We start from the raw sequence: 16,302 nt of genomic DNA, 5'->3' as shown, positions 1-16,302 counted from the left end.
GAGAGAGGGAGAGGTTGGTGGGGGAGATTTTAAGGGTGGATAGGAGGTATGCAGAGGTCCCCGAGGAGGGACTACACAAGGAGCGACGAAGCCTCCAGGCCGAATTCGACATGTTGACCACCAAGAAGGCAGAGGTGCAGTGGAGGAAAGCGCAAGGGGCAGTGTATGAGTACGGGGAGAAGGCTAGCCGTATGTTGGCACACCAGCTTCGGAAGCGGAGGCAGCGAGGGAGATTGGGGGAGTTAGGGATAAAGGGGGGAACACGGTGCGGAGTGTGGTGGGAATAAATGGGGTATTTAGAGACTTTTATGAAGCTCTGTATAGGTCTGAGCCCGCAACGGAGGAGGGGGAGATGCGTCGATTTTTGGATCGACTGAGGTTCCAGAAGGTGGAGGAGGAGCAGGTGGCTGGGCTTGGGGCACCGGTAGGGCAGGAGGAGCTGACTAAGGGGTTGGGGAGTATGCAGGTGGGGAAGGCACCGGGGCCAGATGGGTTCCCGGTGGAATTTTACTGGAAGTACATGGACCTGCTGGGCCCTCTACTAGTGAGGACTTTCAATGAGGTGCGGGGGGGGGCTCTATCCCCGACGATGTCCATGGCGCTGATCTCGTTGATCTTGAAGCGGGACAAGGACCCATTACAGTGTGGGACGTATAGGTCAATCTCTCTCCTCAACGTGGACGCGAAGCTGTTAGCGAAGGTATTGGCTACCAGAATTGAGGACTGTGTCCCGGGGGTGATTCACGAGGACCAGACGGGTTTTGTTAAGGGAAGGCAGCTGAATACCAATGCGCGGAGGCTCCTTAACGTAATCATGATGCCCACAGTGGAGGGGGAGGCGGAGATAGTGGCGGCGATGGATGCGGAGAAGGCCTTCGATAGGGTGGAGTGGGGGTACCTCTGGGAAGTGTTGAGGAGGTTTGGATTCGGGGAGGGGTTCATTAGTTGGGTTAGGCTACTTTACGAAGTCCCGGTGGCGAGTGTGGCCACGAATCGGAGGTCAGAATACTTTCGGCTGTACCGCCGGGGGATGAGGCAGGGGTGCCCTGTATCCCCCTTGCTATTTGCATTGGCAATTGAGCCTTTGGCTATGGCTCTAAGGAAGTCCAGGAACTGGAGGGGGCTGGTCCGGGCCGGGAGACGGGGGGGGACGGGGGGGGGGGGGGACGGGACACCGGGTTTCGTTGTATGCCGATGACTTGTTACTGTATGTGGCGGGCCCAGTGGGGGGGATGCCGGAGGTGATGCGGATCCTCAGGGAGTTTGGGGACTTTTCCGGGTATAAGCTCAACGTGGGGAAGAGTGAGCTATTCGTGGTACACCCAAGGGACCAGTGAAGGGGGATAGACGAGCTTCCACTGGGCGGAAAGGAGTTTTCGGTATCTGAGGATCCAGGTGGCCAGGAGTTGGAGGGCCTAACACAAGCTCAATTTGACGAGGCTGGTGGAGCAGATGGAGGAGTTTAAAAGGTGGGATATGCTGCCTCTCTCCTTGGCGGGTAGGGTACGGTCGGTGAAGATGACGGTGCTCCCGAGGTTCCTTTTTATATTCCAGTGCCTCCCCATCCTGATCCCTAAGGCCTTTTTTAAGCGGGTCAGTAGGAGGATCATGGGATTTGTGTGGGCAAAGAAGACCCCGAGGGTGAGAAGGGTGTTTCTGGAGCGGAGTAGGGACAGAGGAGGGTTAGCGTTACCTAATCTCTGTGGGTAATACTGGGCTGCCAATGTGGCGATGATACGCAAGTGGGTAATGGAGGGGGAGGGGGCGGCGTGGAAGAGGCTGGAGATGGCGTCCTGTGTGGGCACGAGTCTGGGAGCGCTGGTGACAGCACCGCTGCCGCCGACTAGGTACACCACGAGTCCGGTGGTGGCGGCGGCTTTGAAAATTTGGGGGCCGTGGAGGCGCCACAGGGGTGAGGTAGAGGTTTTGGATTGGTCCCCGATCCGGGAGAACCATCGGTTCGTCCCGGGGAGAATGGGTGGAGGGTTCCTGAGCTGGCACAGGGCAGGAATTAGAAGGATGAGGGACCTGTTTTTAGATGGGACCTTTGTGATCCTTGGGGCGCTGGAGGAAAAATTCGGGCTTCCCCCCCGAAATGCCTTCAGGTACATGCAGGTAAGGCCGTTTGTAAGACGGCAGGTGAGGGAGTTCCCGCTGCTTCCAGCACTCAGGATCCAGGATAGGGTGCTCTCGGGGGTGTGGGTTGGATTGGGCAGGGTCTCGCCGATCTACCAGGAGATGCAGGAGGAGGAGGAGACCTCGATGGAGGAGCTAAAGGGTAAATCGGAGGAGGAGCTTGGGGAGGACGAGGGTACATGGGCGGACGCCCTGGGTAGGGTTAATTCTTCCTCCTCTTGGGCCAGACTTAGCCTGATACAATTTAAGGTTCTTCACAGAGCGCATATGACAAGGGCGAGGCTGAGCAGGTTCTTTGGGGTGGAAGACAGGTATGGGAGGTGCTCGGGGAGCCCAGCAAATCATACCTATATGTTCTAGGCGTGCCCGGCGCTGGATGGGTTCTGGAGGGGTATTGCGAGGACAATGTCTAAGGTGGTGAACACCCAGGTTAAGCCAAGCTGGGGGTTAGCACTATTTGGGGTATCGGACGAGCCGGGAGTGCAGGAGGGGAAAGAGGCCGGTATTCTGGCCTTTGCCTCCCTGGTAGCCCGGCGGAGGATTCTGCTAGTGGAAGGATGCGAGGCCCCCGAGCGTGGAAGCCTGGATCAGCAACATGGCAGGGTTCATTAAATTGGAGAGGGTAAAATTTGCCTTGAGAGGGTCTGTGCAAGGGTTCTTCAGGCAGTGGCAACCGTTCCTAGACTTTCTAGTGGGGCGCTAGGAGGTGGTCAGCAGCAGCAACCCGGGGGGGGGCTGCTGCTTAATGGGGGGTTTGTATATTGGGGGAATTCGTGATGTAGTTGTAAGATGTTTATTTAGGTGTTCTTTGTTTTTCTTTTTCCTGTAAGGCGGGGGGGGGGGGGGGGGGTTGTTGAAAATATGTAAACATTTGAATAAAAATATTTCTTTAAAAAAAAAAAAAAAGAAAATAAGAGATATCAGTTAGGAGTTAAAGTGTTTCATTTTATTGTTGAGTATTGTTTACTAGCAAACGTCAGCTATATTTCTGTGATGTTAAGGGAGTTTAATACTGGGTTAATAATAGTTTGTTTTAATGCAACATGGGCTGGATTCTCCACCGGCGGGATGCTCCGTTTTACCGGCAGCCCGGGGGTTACCCGACGGCGTGGGGCTGCCCCACAATGGGAAACCCCATTGACTAGCCGGCGTAATGAAGCATCCCCACCGATGGGGTGAAACAGAAATGTGGCGCAGCAAGGCGCAGAATCCAGCCCCATATCTCTATTTGTGCATGAAATCACTCCTGGAGTGAAGTATACTTTCCTCACAGTTCTACAAATTAAAAGTATCGGGGTTCCGTTCCAGTTTCCTGGCAAATGTTGGGGTGTGGTCTGGGATTGTAATACCATGTGCAACACGGCAGCACAGTGGATAGCACTGTTGTTTCACAGCTTCAGGGTCCCAGGTTCGATTCCCAGCTTGAATCACTGTCTGTACTGAGTCTGCACATTCTCCCCGTGTCTGCGTGGGTTTACTCCGGGTGCTCCGGTTTCTTCCCACAAGTCCCGAAAGACGTACGGTTAGGTGAATTCTACATTCTGAATTCTCCCTCTGTGTACCCGAACAGGCGCCGGAATGTGGCGACTTGGAGCTTTTCACAGTAACTTCATTGCAGTGTAAATGTAAGCCTACTTCTTACAATAACGATTATTATACTTCATTCTCAAATTCTTACACAACTGTAATCAGTCCATCAAGAAACCAGAAAATGAATACTGTTGCTCATTTGGGATTCAGATAACAGACAAAAAAACGTGTTGACTACTGTCACTATGGAAGGAGTTTTCAGCTATCTTCTGATGAACGTAGCTCAGTATGGGGTATCAGCAGTCAATGGTAACAGGCGTAGGCCATTTGGCCCACCAAACCTGCTCTGCCTTTCAATTAGACCATGGCTGATCATCTGCATCACTGCTACTTTCCCACATTATACCCATATCCCTTGATGCCATAAATATACAGAAATCCATCGATTTCAGACTTAAAAAGTGTTCAATGATTGAGCTTGCACAGCCCAAGGTGAAGAAATTCCTTCTCATCTCAGTTTTAAATGACTGCCCCTGATCTTGAGTATGTGTCTCCTGGTTCTAGACTCACCAGCCAGGCGGAACATCCCATCTGCATCTGTAAGAATTTTGTAAGTTTCAATGAGATCACCTCTCATTCTTCAAAGCTCATGAAAATACAGGCCCAGTTTTCTCAACACCTCCTCATAAGATAATTCCACCAACCAGGGATTAGTCTGGTGAAACTCAAGTTGCATTCCCTCGGTGGTAAATATATCCTTCCTTAGGTAAGGAGACCAAAACTGTACACAATACTCCAGATGCAGTCTCACTAAGGTTCTATACAATTACAGCAAGATATTAGTACTCCTGTACTCAAATCCCTTTGCAATGAAGGCCAATATACCATTTGCCCTTCTAATTGTTTGCTGCATCTGCCTGCTGGCTTTGGGCACTAAGTGCTGGATGCCCCAGGATAACCATGGATCTATGATTTGATCACTGGCAAGCTCACCAACAAATTATATGCACTCAATTTAGTGGAAAAATATTAACAATGAACATGCTGAAAAAAAATTAACTAACTCTGTGTTACACAATTGTTAACTCAAGAAATACCGTTGGATAGCCTTGATTTACTATCCAGATTGTAGTGGATAGCAACTTAAACCAACAGCTAGATACAGCAGAGGTCCGTTGTGCCAGTAACAGAAAATACTGAAATCCGAATAGTTAGCGCAGCTTTTCTAATGTTGGCTCTCATTCAGAAAGTCGTGAACACCGCCCAGTCCATCACACAAATCTGCTTCCCATCCACTAACTCCATCTACACCTCCCGCTGCCTGGGGAAAGCGGGCAGCATAATCAAAGACCCCTCCCACCCGCCTTATTCACTCTTCCAACTTCTTCCATCGGGCAGGAGATACAAAAGTCTGAGAACACGCACAAATAGACTCAAAAACAGCTTCTTCCCTGCAGTTACCAGATTCCTAAATGACCCTGTTATGGACTGACCTGATTAATACCACACTCCTGTATGCTTCACCCGATGCCGGGGTCGTATGTATTTACATTGTGTATCTTGTGTTGCCCTATTATGTATTTTCTTTTTATTTTCAATTATTTCATGTACTTAATGATCTATTTGAGCTGCTCGCAGAAAAATACTTTTCACTGTACCTCAGTACACGTGACAATAAACAAATCCAATCCAATCCAATTTCCTTTCAGTTTTCTTTCCTGTGTGATTAATAGCCACAAAGACAAAAAAATCCTTCTCAATTAAAAGATGTGCTAATTTTCTTAATACTATGCAGTTTTACATTGAATTTTTATTACAATTGGATTTCAGTATAAACGCAATTAAAGTGAAAGAAATCTTCACTTACCACGGGATCTTTGACAATATCTATGAGTGTGATAATATTTGGGCCTCCACGCAGATTCTCCAATATTTTAATTTCACGTTTTATTTTCTTCTTCTTTACAGGCTACAAGAATAAAAGTATATATTTGCTTTAATTATAAGTTACAAACTAAATTGTGATTGCTCTATTTCTCCCCTTTGCTATTGCACACAAGCTTCGGAGTTCCATTGCACCAACGGGAAAGATTTAAAAAAATATTTATTTTCTCACAGGATGTGGAGTTTGTTGGCTAGGCCATCATGTTTATTGCCCTCGAGAAGGTGGTGGTAAGCACCTTCTTGAACCTCTGCAGTCCATGCAGTTTATAGGTACACTCACAGCGCTGTTAGGGAGATGGAAGTTGTGGGATTTTGACCCAACGGCATTGAAGGAACGGCGATATATTTCCAGGTCAGGATGTTGAGTGATTTGGAGGGAAACTTGCAGGTGTCGATGTTTCCATGCATCTGCTGCCCTTGTTCCTCCAGGTAGTAGAGGTAGTGGGATTGCAAAGTGCTGTCAAATGAGCCTTGGTGAGTTGCTGCAGGGCATCGTGTGAATGGTACACGCTGGCGACACTGAGTCAGTGGTGAGGGAGCAAATGTTGAAGGTGTTTGCTGGGATGCTAACCAAGCAGGCTATTTTATTCTGGATGGGGTATCCTTCGAGCAGCACTCATCCAGGCAAGTGGAAAATATTCCACCATTCTCCTGACTTCTGCTTTGTAGGTGGTGGACAGGCTTTAGGGAGTCAGGTTAGTTACTATTTACAGAATTCCCAGCCTCTGAAGGCTCTTGTAGCCACAGCATTTATGTGGCTGGTCCAATTCAGTTTCTGGTCAATGATAATCCCCAGGATGTTGATAGTAGGGGATTCACCAGTGGTAATGCCATTGACTGTCAAAGGGAGATGGTTAGATTCTCTCTTTTTCATTTAATGAATCACAGATTCTTACAGCACGTAAGCAGCCCACTCAATCCATTGTGCCTATACTTGCTCTTTGAAACAGCTATCCGATTATCCCCAATCTCTTGCTCTAAGAAATGTCTTAAGAAGGCTATTGGTGTTTCTGAAGGTAGGGCTCAACGGTCGTTGGAATACTGGACTTCTTCAAAGTAGTCGGGCCTTTATTCACATTCTGCAAGGGTGAAATTGGTAGCATGTAGCTCAGGCATCAATGATGAGATATTGCTGAAAAAAACTTTCCGTCTTGCAAACATCAGGGCAAACACAAGAATGCCAATGTCAGTGTTCTTGCATTGTCCTGATGAGTGAAAGATGAAAAACTTCATCAAAATGTATTCTTTCTGCAATATTCAAGCTCTGTACTGTCAAATGACCATTGACATATGTTGAGAGTTTGGAGTGTGCCATGTTCACCAGCACTGAAGCAAGTTTTACCTTCAGCATTGATTGAAGCAAGTCTTACCTTAAGTATTTTAACAACTACTTTTTCATTGTTTGTGATGTTAATGGCTTCAAACACTTCACTGTATTTCCCTCGACCTAATTTACGAACTAATTGGTAGTCATCTTGATTTCTGCACAAAGAAACAGAACATGAAAGAGGAGATTTTAAAAACATGCAACTATGTTCAGTCGATAAAGCAAAACAAATTACGGTTTTTGAAATTATAAAAAGATATACAATGGACCAGAATTTCACAACAGCTCTGGAATACCAAATTTTGCTTATCAATGTCTTCCTCATCCGCGGAATCTTTCATTTTAATTTCATTTGAGTACATTATTTATACACGCCCTACCTATCAACATACTGCTTTAAATTGGGTGAAAGGTATGTGCAATAACTATCATATGTATACTGCAAATATCACACAGACATATCCATACGTTGCATAAATACAGACTCTACAAGGCAGCAGTTAAGTTATTCCAGTCCAAATTAGGTCAAGAGTAAGAGCAATCAGTCTTCACTTGAGTAACAGTCAGCATAATTGGGTCCTAAAATCGGATTTCTGACCTTTCTTCATGGGCCAAATGTTGCAATGTATGCCTCAGTTGATGCTCATTTTCCACAGTTAGATTTCAACTGACTGCCTTTCCAGCAAAGTTCAAAACTGCTATCAATTTACTCGTGCTGGTGTCCATGCTTCTCGTGCACTTATTAAAAATGTATAATTGGGCAAGTTGCACGTAATACCAGGCAATCCAGAAGTTTTTTTGCTTAAAAAGGTTGTTTTGCTTTGTATGTTTAACAAATCAAAAAGACTCAAAAATGAAGCGTGCAAACAGTTGCTTCTTCACAACCAGATTGACGAAATCAACCCCTTTGCTTCAAAAACCTAATAATAAACTCTTACTCTCCCACGGGGGGGGGGGGGGGGCCTTACTTAACTGCAATTGAAATTGTGCAAAACCATGGTTTATTAAAATCATTTTATCCACACTACTGGATATGATTTTCTTCCCCATGCGAAATAAATGACTAAAGTGAAGTGTTCTGCATGCTTCATGCCAAACAACTAATGGGGTATCATGGTGAGCCCAATCAGAGAGTCAAGGACATGACCGGCAAAGAATGATGGATGCTCCAAGCACATTGAAGCACCTGATGTGTGTGGTACACAACATTAGGGATCTAAATGTTCTGAAATGACCAAGTGCTTCTTGACAAGACTCTATTTTCAGAAACTGAGGAAAACAAAATGCTTTATAGAGATGACAAAGAATAGTTACTCTCTGGGAATTAGTCTCAAGGCAGCAATCTAACCTGGGGGGGATGGGGTGTGGGTGGCAGTGAGGAGGGGGTTGAATGGTTTGTAATGATCTATCTGCAAGTAAAGTTGGTAATAAGATATATATCCAAGAATCACTTTTAAACACAGCTTCAAGCGTGCTCCTATTGCCAATATAATGGTTACATTGAAGATTTTAAAAAATGTTTGCAGTTGCTAAGTTTAGTTAACCAAATTGGAGTCGATTGCAAAGAAATTATTGAGTAGTAATTGAGTAGTAATGCGTATGTGTATGCGGCACGGTGGCACAGTAGTTAGCGTTGTTGTTTCACAGCACCAGGGTCCCAGCTTGGGTCATTGTCGGTGCGGAGTCTGCACGTTCTCCCTGTGTCTGCGTGGGTTTCCTCTGGGTGCTCCTGTTTCCTCCCACATGCCTCGAAATACGTGCTGTTAGGTGAATTGGACATTCTGAATTCTCCCTGTGTACCCGAACAGGCGACGCAGTGTGGCGACTAGGTGCTGTCACAGTAACTTCATTGCAGTGTTAATGGGAGCCTACTTGTGACAATAATAAAGATTATTATTATAACAGCATTGCACACTGTTACCTCCCCACAGCAATGTGTTCAGCTGGTCTGGCTGCCAGAAAAATGGTTTTATTTTCAGCAAAATTATATTTTGAACTACAACAGCTCATCCACATGAATCCAATTTCTATGGGAAATTTTCCATTTTTTCAGCAAAAGCTGGTGAAGAGTTACACCAGCAGAAGTCAATATTGCCAAAACCTTCCACTGCAAATCCAATTCAATGAGCGGAACTCTACACACAAAGCTTGCCAACTTAAAGCACCTGCATACACACTTAACAAGAGGCCTCACTATCAGCTGGCAAAAGACTTGCTAGTTGGGTGCCAAAAGCTGCCTGCTGGCACATGAACGATGAACCAAGTAACTGCTTTAAAGAAATCAACAGATTGCCTTTCATAACCAGTTGATAAAATGCAAATAACATTAATTTACTCTCAAAATACACCTAATCAAAATACACACTGTAGGTTGCAATCAAAAATAATACCAGCAGGTCTTTATCACGTCTATAGACATATTTCCATATTACTTTATATGCATTTCAAACTCATAGAATGAACCATTACGCACAGCAGCTTCCTATTCTAAGATACCTGTACACTAACTTGCATGCAATGAATGCTGCACTGAATGGTCCAGGTGCAAAAATATCAATATTAATTATTTGATTTTTTTTCTCTAGTTAAGCCTTATTGCAGATTTATTGTTAATAATCACAAAAAGCACTAGCAATTGAACCAAGATTTCACAATTACTCAACCGCATAGGTTGCTCTTTCAGAGGGTCGGTGTAGACTCAATAGGCCGAATGGCCTCCTCCTGCACTCTAGGGATTCTAAGCTTTGAAAATAACCTGAGGTGACGACTGTTTTCAGTGTCTGGGCACAGAGCCATCCAATGGCCTAGCTATGTAATTACAGAATAATGGCTATGCCTATCCAAATACAAAGAGAAAATTTAACACTGTAATAAAAATAAGTCACCAAATCAAGTTTTACAGGCTGAAGATTTTTCATACTTTAAACAGTCTATGATGTTTCACCAGTTAACATAGAATCATAACAAGCTCCGCGAGGGAGAGCAGGGTGAGGGAGAGGGGGGCGAGGGAGGGAGCAAGCGAGGGAGAGGGGGCGAGCGAGGGAGGGAGAGGGGGCGAGCGAGGGAGGGGCGAGCGAGGGGGGGGCGAGCGAGGGAAAGGGGGGCGAGCGAGGGAAAGGGGGGCGAGCGAGGGAAAGGGGGGCGAGCGAGGGAAAGGGGGGCGAGCGAGGGAGAAGGGGGCGAGCGAGGGAGAGGGGGGGCGAGCGAGGGAGGGGGGGGCGAGCGAGGGAGAGGGGGGGCGAGCGAGGGAGAGGGGGGGCGAGCGAGGGAGAGGGGGGCGAGCGAGGGAAAGGGGGGCGAGCGAGGGAGAAGGGGGCGAGCGAGGGAGGGGGGGGCGAGCGAGGGAGGGGGAGGCGAGCGAGGGAGAGGGGGGGCGAGCGAGGGAGAGGGGGGGCGAGCGAGGGAGAGGGGGGCGAGCGAGGGAAAGGGGGGCGAGCGAGGGAGAAGGGGGCGAGCGAGGGAGAGGGGAGGCGAGCGAGGGAGGGGGGGCGAGCGAGGGAGAGGGGGGGGCGAGCGAGGGAGAGGGGGGGCGAGCGAGGGAGAGGGGGGGCGAGCGAGGGAGAGGGGGGGCGAGCGAGGGAGAGGGGGGCGAGCGAGGGAGAGGGGGCGAGCGAGGGAGAGGGGGGCGAACGAGGGAGAGGGGGGCGAGCGAGGGAGAGGGGGGCGAGCGAGGGAGAGGGGGCAAGCGAGGGAGAGGGGGGCGAGCGAGGGAGAGGGGGGCGAGCGAGGGAGAGGGGGGCGAGCGAGGGAGAGGGGGGCGAGCGAGGGAGAGGGGGGCGAGCGAGGGAGAGGGGGGCGAGCGAGGGAGAGGGGGGCGAGCGAGGGAGAGGGGGCGAGCGAGGGAGAGGGGGGCGAGCGAGGGAGAGGGGGGCGAGCGAGGGAGAGGGGGGCGAGCGAGGGAGAGGGGGGCGAGCGAGGGAGAGGGGGGCGAGCGAGGGAGAGGGGGGCGAGCGAGGGAGAGGGGGGCGAGCGAAGGAGAGGGGGGCGAGCGAGGGAGAGGGGGGCGAGCGAGGGAGAGGGGGGCGAGCGAGGGAGAGGGGGGCGAGCAAGCGAGGGAGAGGGGGTGAGCGAGCGAGGGAGAGGGGGCGAGCGAGCGAGGGAGAGGGGGTGAGCGAGCGAGGGAGAGGGGGCGAGCGAGCGAGGGAGAGGGGCGATTTTCTCAACTGAATCTGTTCACTCTTAAATATTTGGTTGTCGAAAAAAACCTGTAGAACATGAGCAATGGAACAACAAAACAACTTGCCCAAAAAACAAAAACGTGTTCCTTATGTTTGTTTCCAATACTGGAAAAACAAGAAGTCATCCAGTAGTTTTCTATCATCAGTGACTTCATTAATTTTCAGAATACCAGGATTAGTAAATCAAGCAAAGACCAAATAAATGGTTGTTCAATTGAGCTGAAATCAGAGAGAGAGCACATTAATTCAGGCAGCGCAAGTGCACCAACTTGCATCTAATTACACAGCAGGTAACACTGGCAATAGGACACCTGCCTACTCTGTTGGTTAGAGACTGTTACACAGCCCAGAGGAGGGGTCATGTCACATTGGGGAACACGGGCCTAAAAAAGGAGACAATTGGGAAGGGACACATTTTTCAAAACAAAGAAAACATGTGAACTGTAACCCGAGATGAGAGGTTTATCTTCGGAGGAAAGGTTGGGCAGGCTGGTTCTTTATCCATTGCAGTTTTGAATAATGAGAGGTGATCTTACTGAAACATGCAAGATCCTGAGGGGACTTGACAGGGTCAGTGCTGAAAGGATGTTCCCCTGGTGGGCGAGACTATAACTAGGGGACATATTTTAAAAATAAAGGGTCTCCCATTTAAGACAGAGAGGAGACAATTCTTTTCCTCAGAGTGTTGTTAGTCTGTGGAACTCTCTTCCCCAGAGAGAAGGCAGTCATTCAATATTTTTAAGGGAGAGGTAGATAGATTCCCTGCCCCGTAACTTCCTCGGAGGGGCCATCACCGCCAGATTGCTACTTTGGAGGGACTTGCCCTTGATGAAATTCTAACGCCCAACCTTCCTCCCCGAGGCTGGGGCTTTGTCGGGATGCCAGCCCAGAGCAATTGTCCAGGGGTAGTCAGCCCTTTTGGACAATTACCCGGTGAATTCTCACATGGGAACTTCCTAGAGTGATTCCACCCCCCCCCCCCCCCCGGAAATGTGACGACAGGGAACTAGGAGGTTATGGGCCTTGAATAACAAGGGTGTCAGAGAGTACACGGGTCTGGCAGGAAAGTGGAGTTGAGGTTACAATCAGATCAGCCATGATCATATTGAATGGTGGAGCAGGCTCGAGGTGCCAAGTGGCCCACTCCTGCATCTAATTAATATGCTCTTATGTAATAGACAATAACAACGGTTATAATACACTGAATTTCAACTTACTTAATTTGCGTTTAAAGCTTCTGATGTTATTACCATATTCATCTATATTAGTGTCCCTAATGTAGTAAAATATCCCAAGGGCACTTAAGACAAAATAAAGAAAAGTCAGCAAGCAGAGATGGTCAGAAATGAAGGACATTCAACGGCATTCATTTTGATCAGACTTTGAGGGATAGAGAGAGGTTGTAAGGCAGAGTAGTTTAGAAAGCATTTTGGGCACTTCCGGGTGCGGCGATGACCAGCTGAGTCGCACGTTTCGGCAGCTCCCGGTGAAACGGACTTTTGGGCTCTTGATAGGAGCCCCAACGGCAATTTTGACGGCTAAAAACACTGTGCGGTAAACCAGAAGGGAATCCCCCCTGGATACGGATGAAAAAGGAGAAAGTGGCCGGATTGCAGTGGGTCCTTTAGAACAGCGGCAAGGAAGGCAAGCAAAAACCAAGATGGCGTCGGAAGGTGGCAGTTTAACATGGGGCCCTGAACAACAAGAGTTCTTGAAATGCTGTGTGGAAGAGCTCAAAAAGGAAATGAAGAAAGAGCTGTTGGCCCCGATACTACAGGCGATCGAAGGGCTAAAGGAGGAACAAAAGACCCAGGAGCGGGAGCTTCGGGTCGTGAAGGCAAAGGCAGCCGAGAATGAGGACGACATACAGGGCCTGGTGGTGAAGACGGAGATGCATGAGGCACATCAGAAACGATGTGTGGAAAGGTTGGAGGCACTGGAGAACAATGCAGGGAGGAACAACCTGAGGATTCTTGGTCTTCCTGAAGGTGTGGAGGGAGCGGATGTCGGGGCATATGTGAGCACGATGCTGCACTCGTTAATGGGAGCGGAGGCCCCGGCGGGTCCGTTGGAGGTGGAGGGAGCATACCGAGTGATGGCACGAGGACCGAGAGCAGGAGAAATTCCCAGAGCCATAGTGGTGAGATTACTCCGTTTTAAGGATAAAGAAATGGTCCTTAGATGGGCAAAGAAAACTCGGAGCAGTAAATGGGAGAACGCGGTGATCCGCGTTTATCAAGACTGGAGTGCGGAGGTGGCGAGAAGGATCGGGCCAAGGCGGTGCTTCATAAAAAGAAGATAAAATTTGGAATGCTGCAACCGGCAAGACTGTGGGTCACATATCGAGGAAGGCACCACTACTTTGAGACGGCGGATGAAGCGTGGACTTTTATTGTGGAAGAAAAACTGGAAAGAGCGGGTTTTTAAAAAGAAAGTTTGAACAAAGTGGTGGGGCGAATGTGGGGGGCGAAGAGGGGGGTTAAAAAGGGGGGAAAGAGGAGTTTTATGTACTAATCCTGCGATGTGGTAACTTTTCTCTCTTCCACAGGTGGTGATGGGGGGAGGAGGGGAGGTGGAGGAGATGGGGTGTTGGCCATTGGGGGCGGGGCCAAGGGAGAAGCGCGGGCTTGGTTCCCGCGCTATGATAATCATGGCGGGAATAGAGAAGCAGGAAGGAGGGGGCGTCGCACGGTGCGAGCCGAGGTCACGGGGGGAAGCCGAGGTCGGCCAGAGTTTGCTGACTTCTGGGAGCAACATGGGGGGAGTAATTACGCTAGCGGTGGATCTAGCTGGGGGGGTGGGAGGGGGGAATTACTGGGTTGCTGCTGCTGGGGAAAGAGGGGAGCTGGTATGGGAGGGGATGGGCGGGGGGGCACCGCCTGGGGGAGATACAGCTGCGTGGGAACCGGGTGAGGAGCTGGATAAAGGGGATGGCTAATCGACAAGGGGGGGGGGGTAGGAAGCCCCCCAACCCGGCTGATCACGTGGAACGTGAGAGGGCTGAACGGGCCGATAAAGAGGGCACGGGTACTCGCACACCTTAAGAAACTTAAGGCAGATGTGGTTATGTTACAGGAAACGCACCTGAAACTGATAGACCAGGTTAGGCTACGCAAAGGATGGGTGGGGCAGGTGTTCCATTCGGGTCTAGATACGAAAAACAGGGGGGTGGCTATATTAGTGGGGAAGCGGGTAATGTTCGAGGCAAAGACTATAGTGGCGGATAACGGGGGCAGATACGTGATGGTGAGTGGCAAACTACAGGGGGAGACGGTGGTTTTGGTAAACGTATATGCCCCGAACTGGGATGATGCCAATTTTATGAGGCGGATGCTAGGACGCATTCCGGACCTAGAGATGGGAAAGCTGATAATGGGGGGAGATTTTAATACGGTGTTGGAACCAGGGCTGGATAGGTCGAAGTCCAGGACTGGAAGGAGGCCTGCAGCAGCCAAGGTACTTAAAGATTTTATGGAGCAGATGGGAGGTGTAGACCCGTGGAGATTTAGCAGACCTAGGAGTAAGGAGTTTTCGTTTTTCTCCTATGTCCATAAAGTCTACTCGCGAATTGACTTTTTTGTGCTGGGAAGGGCGTTGATCCCGAAGGTGAGGGGAACGGAGTATACGGCTATAGCCATTTCGGATCACGCTCCACACTGGGTAGACTTGGAGATAGGGGAGCAAACAGGAGGGCGCCCACCCTGGAGAATGGACATGGGACTAATGGCAGAAGAGGGGGTGTGTCTAAGGGTGAGGGGGTGCATTGAAAAGTACTTGGAACTCAATGATAATGGGGAGGTCCAGGTGGGAGTGGTCTGGGAGGCGCTGAAGGCGGTGGTTAGAGGGGAGCTGATATCAATAAGGGTACATAAAGGGAAGCAGGAGAGTAAGGAACGGGAGCGGTTGCTGCAAGAACTTTTGAGGGTGGACAGACAATATGCGGAAGCACCGGAGGAGGGACTGTACAGGGAAAGGCAAAGGCTACATGTAGAATTTGACTTGCTGACTACGGGCACTGCAGAGGCACAATGGAGGAAGGCACAGGGTGTACAGTACGAATATGGGGAGAAGGCGAGCAGGTTGCTGGCACACCAATTGAGGAAAAGGGGAGCAGCGAGGGAAATAGGGGGAGTGAGGGATGAGGAAGGAGAGATGGAGCGGGGAGCGGAGAGAGTGAATGGAGTGTTCAAGACATTTTATAAAAAATTATATGAAGCTCAACCCCCGGATGGGAAGGAGAGAATGATGGGCTTTTTGGATCGGCTGGAATTTTCCAAGGTGGAAGAGCAGGAAAGGGTGGGACTGGGAGCACAGATCGAAGTAGAAGAAGTGGTGAAAGGAATTAGGAGCATGCAGGCGGGAAAGGCCCCGGGACCGGATGGATTCCCAGTCGAATTCTATAGAAAATATGTGGACTTGCTCGCCCCGGTATTGACGAGGACCTTTAATGAGGCAAAGGAAAGGGGACAACTGCCCCCAACTATGTCTGAAGCAACGATATCGCTTCTCTTAAAGAAGGAAAAGGACCCGCTACAATCCGGGTCCTATAGACCTATTTCCCTCCTAAATGTAGATGCCAAGATCCTGGCCAAGGTAATGGCAATGAGAATAGAGGAATGTGTCCCGGGGGTGGTCCACGAGGACCAAACTGGGTTTGTGAAGGGGAGACAGCTGAACACGAATATACGGAGGCTGTTAGGGGTAATGTTGATGCCCCCACCAGAGGGGGAAACGGAGATAGTAGTGGCGATGAATGCCGAGAAAGCATTTGATAGAGTAGAGTGGGATTATTTGTGGGAGGTGTTGAGGCGATTTGGTTTTGGAGAGGGGTATGTTAGATGGGTGCAGCTGTTGTATAGGGCCCCGATGGCGAGCGTGGTCACGAATGGACGGGGATCTGCATATTTTCGGCTCCATAGAGGGACAAGGCAGGGATGCCCTCTGTCCCCATTATTGTTTGCACTGGCGATTGGGCCCCTGGCGATAGCGTTGAGGGGTTCCAAGAAGTGGAGGGGAGTACTTAGAGGAGAAGAACACCGGGTATCTTTGTATGCGGACGATTTGTTACTATATGTGGCAGACCCGGCGGAGGGGATGCCAGAAATAATGCGGATACTTGGGGAGTTTGGGGATTTTTCAGGGTATAAATTGAACATGGGGAAAAGTGAGTTGTTTGTGGTGCATCCA

The 16,302-nt window shown here is 49.4% G+C and overlaps 1 protein-coding gene across 3 annotated transcripts in view; it reads right to left on the bottom strand.

Annotated features, from left to right (window-relative positions):
* Positions 1-16,302, bottom strand: part of LOC140428589 (casein kinase II subunit alpha) — a 116,380-nt gene that overhangs the window by 59,139 nt on the left and 40,939 nt on the right. For 2 of the 3 annotated variants that reach the window (XM_072515233.1, XM_072515231.1), the window contains exons 3-5: positions 6,981-7,092; positions 5,534-5,635; positions 5,325-5,384 (exon numbers count right to left, since the gene is read on the bottom strand). In XM_072515233.1, coding sequence (XP_072371334.1) covers positions 5,325-5,384; positions 5,534-5,635; positions 6,981-7,092 — 274 coding nt within the window. The remainder of the gene's footprint in view (positions 1-5,324; positions 5,385-5,533; positions 5,636-6,980; positions 7,093-16,302) is intronic. The other variant, XM_072515232.1, reaches the window with a different exon arrangement.

The sequence above is a fragment of the Scyliorhinus torazame genome, chromosome 8 (genome assembly GCF_047496885.1).
Source record: "Scyliorhinus torazame isolate Kashiwa2021f chromosome 8, sScyTor2.1, whole genome shotgun sequence".
NCBI classification, from domain to species: domain Eukaryota; kingdom Metazoa; phylum Chordata; class Chondrichthyes; order Carcharhiniformes; family Scyliorhinidae; genus Scyliorhinus; species Scyliorhinus torazame.
The sequence above is the reverse complement of the archived record's forward strand: the minus strand, read 5'-3'. Positions and strand labels throughout refer to the sequence as shown.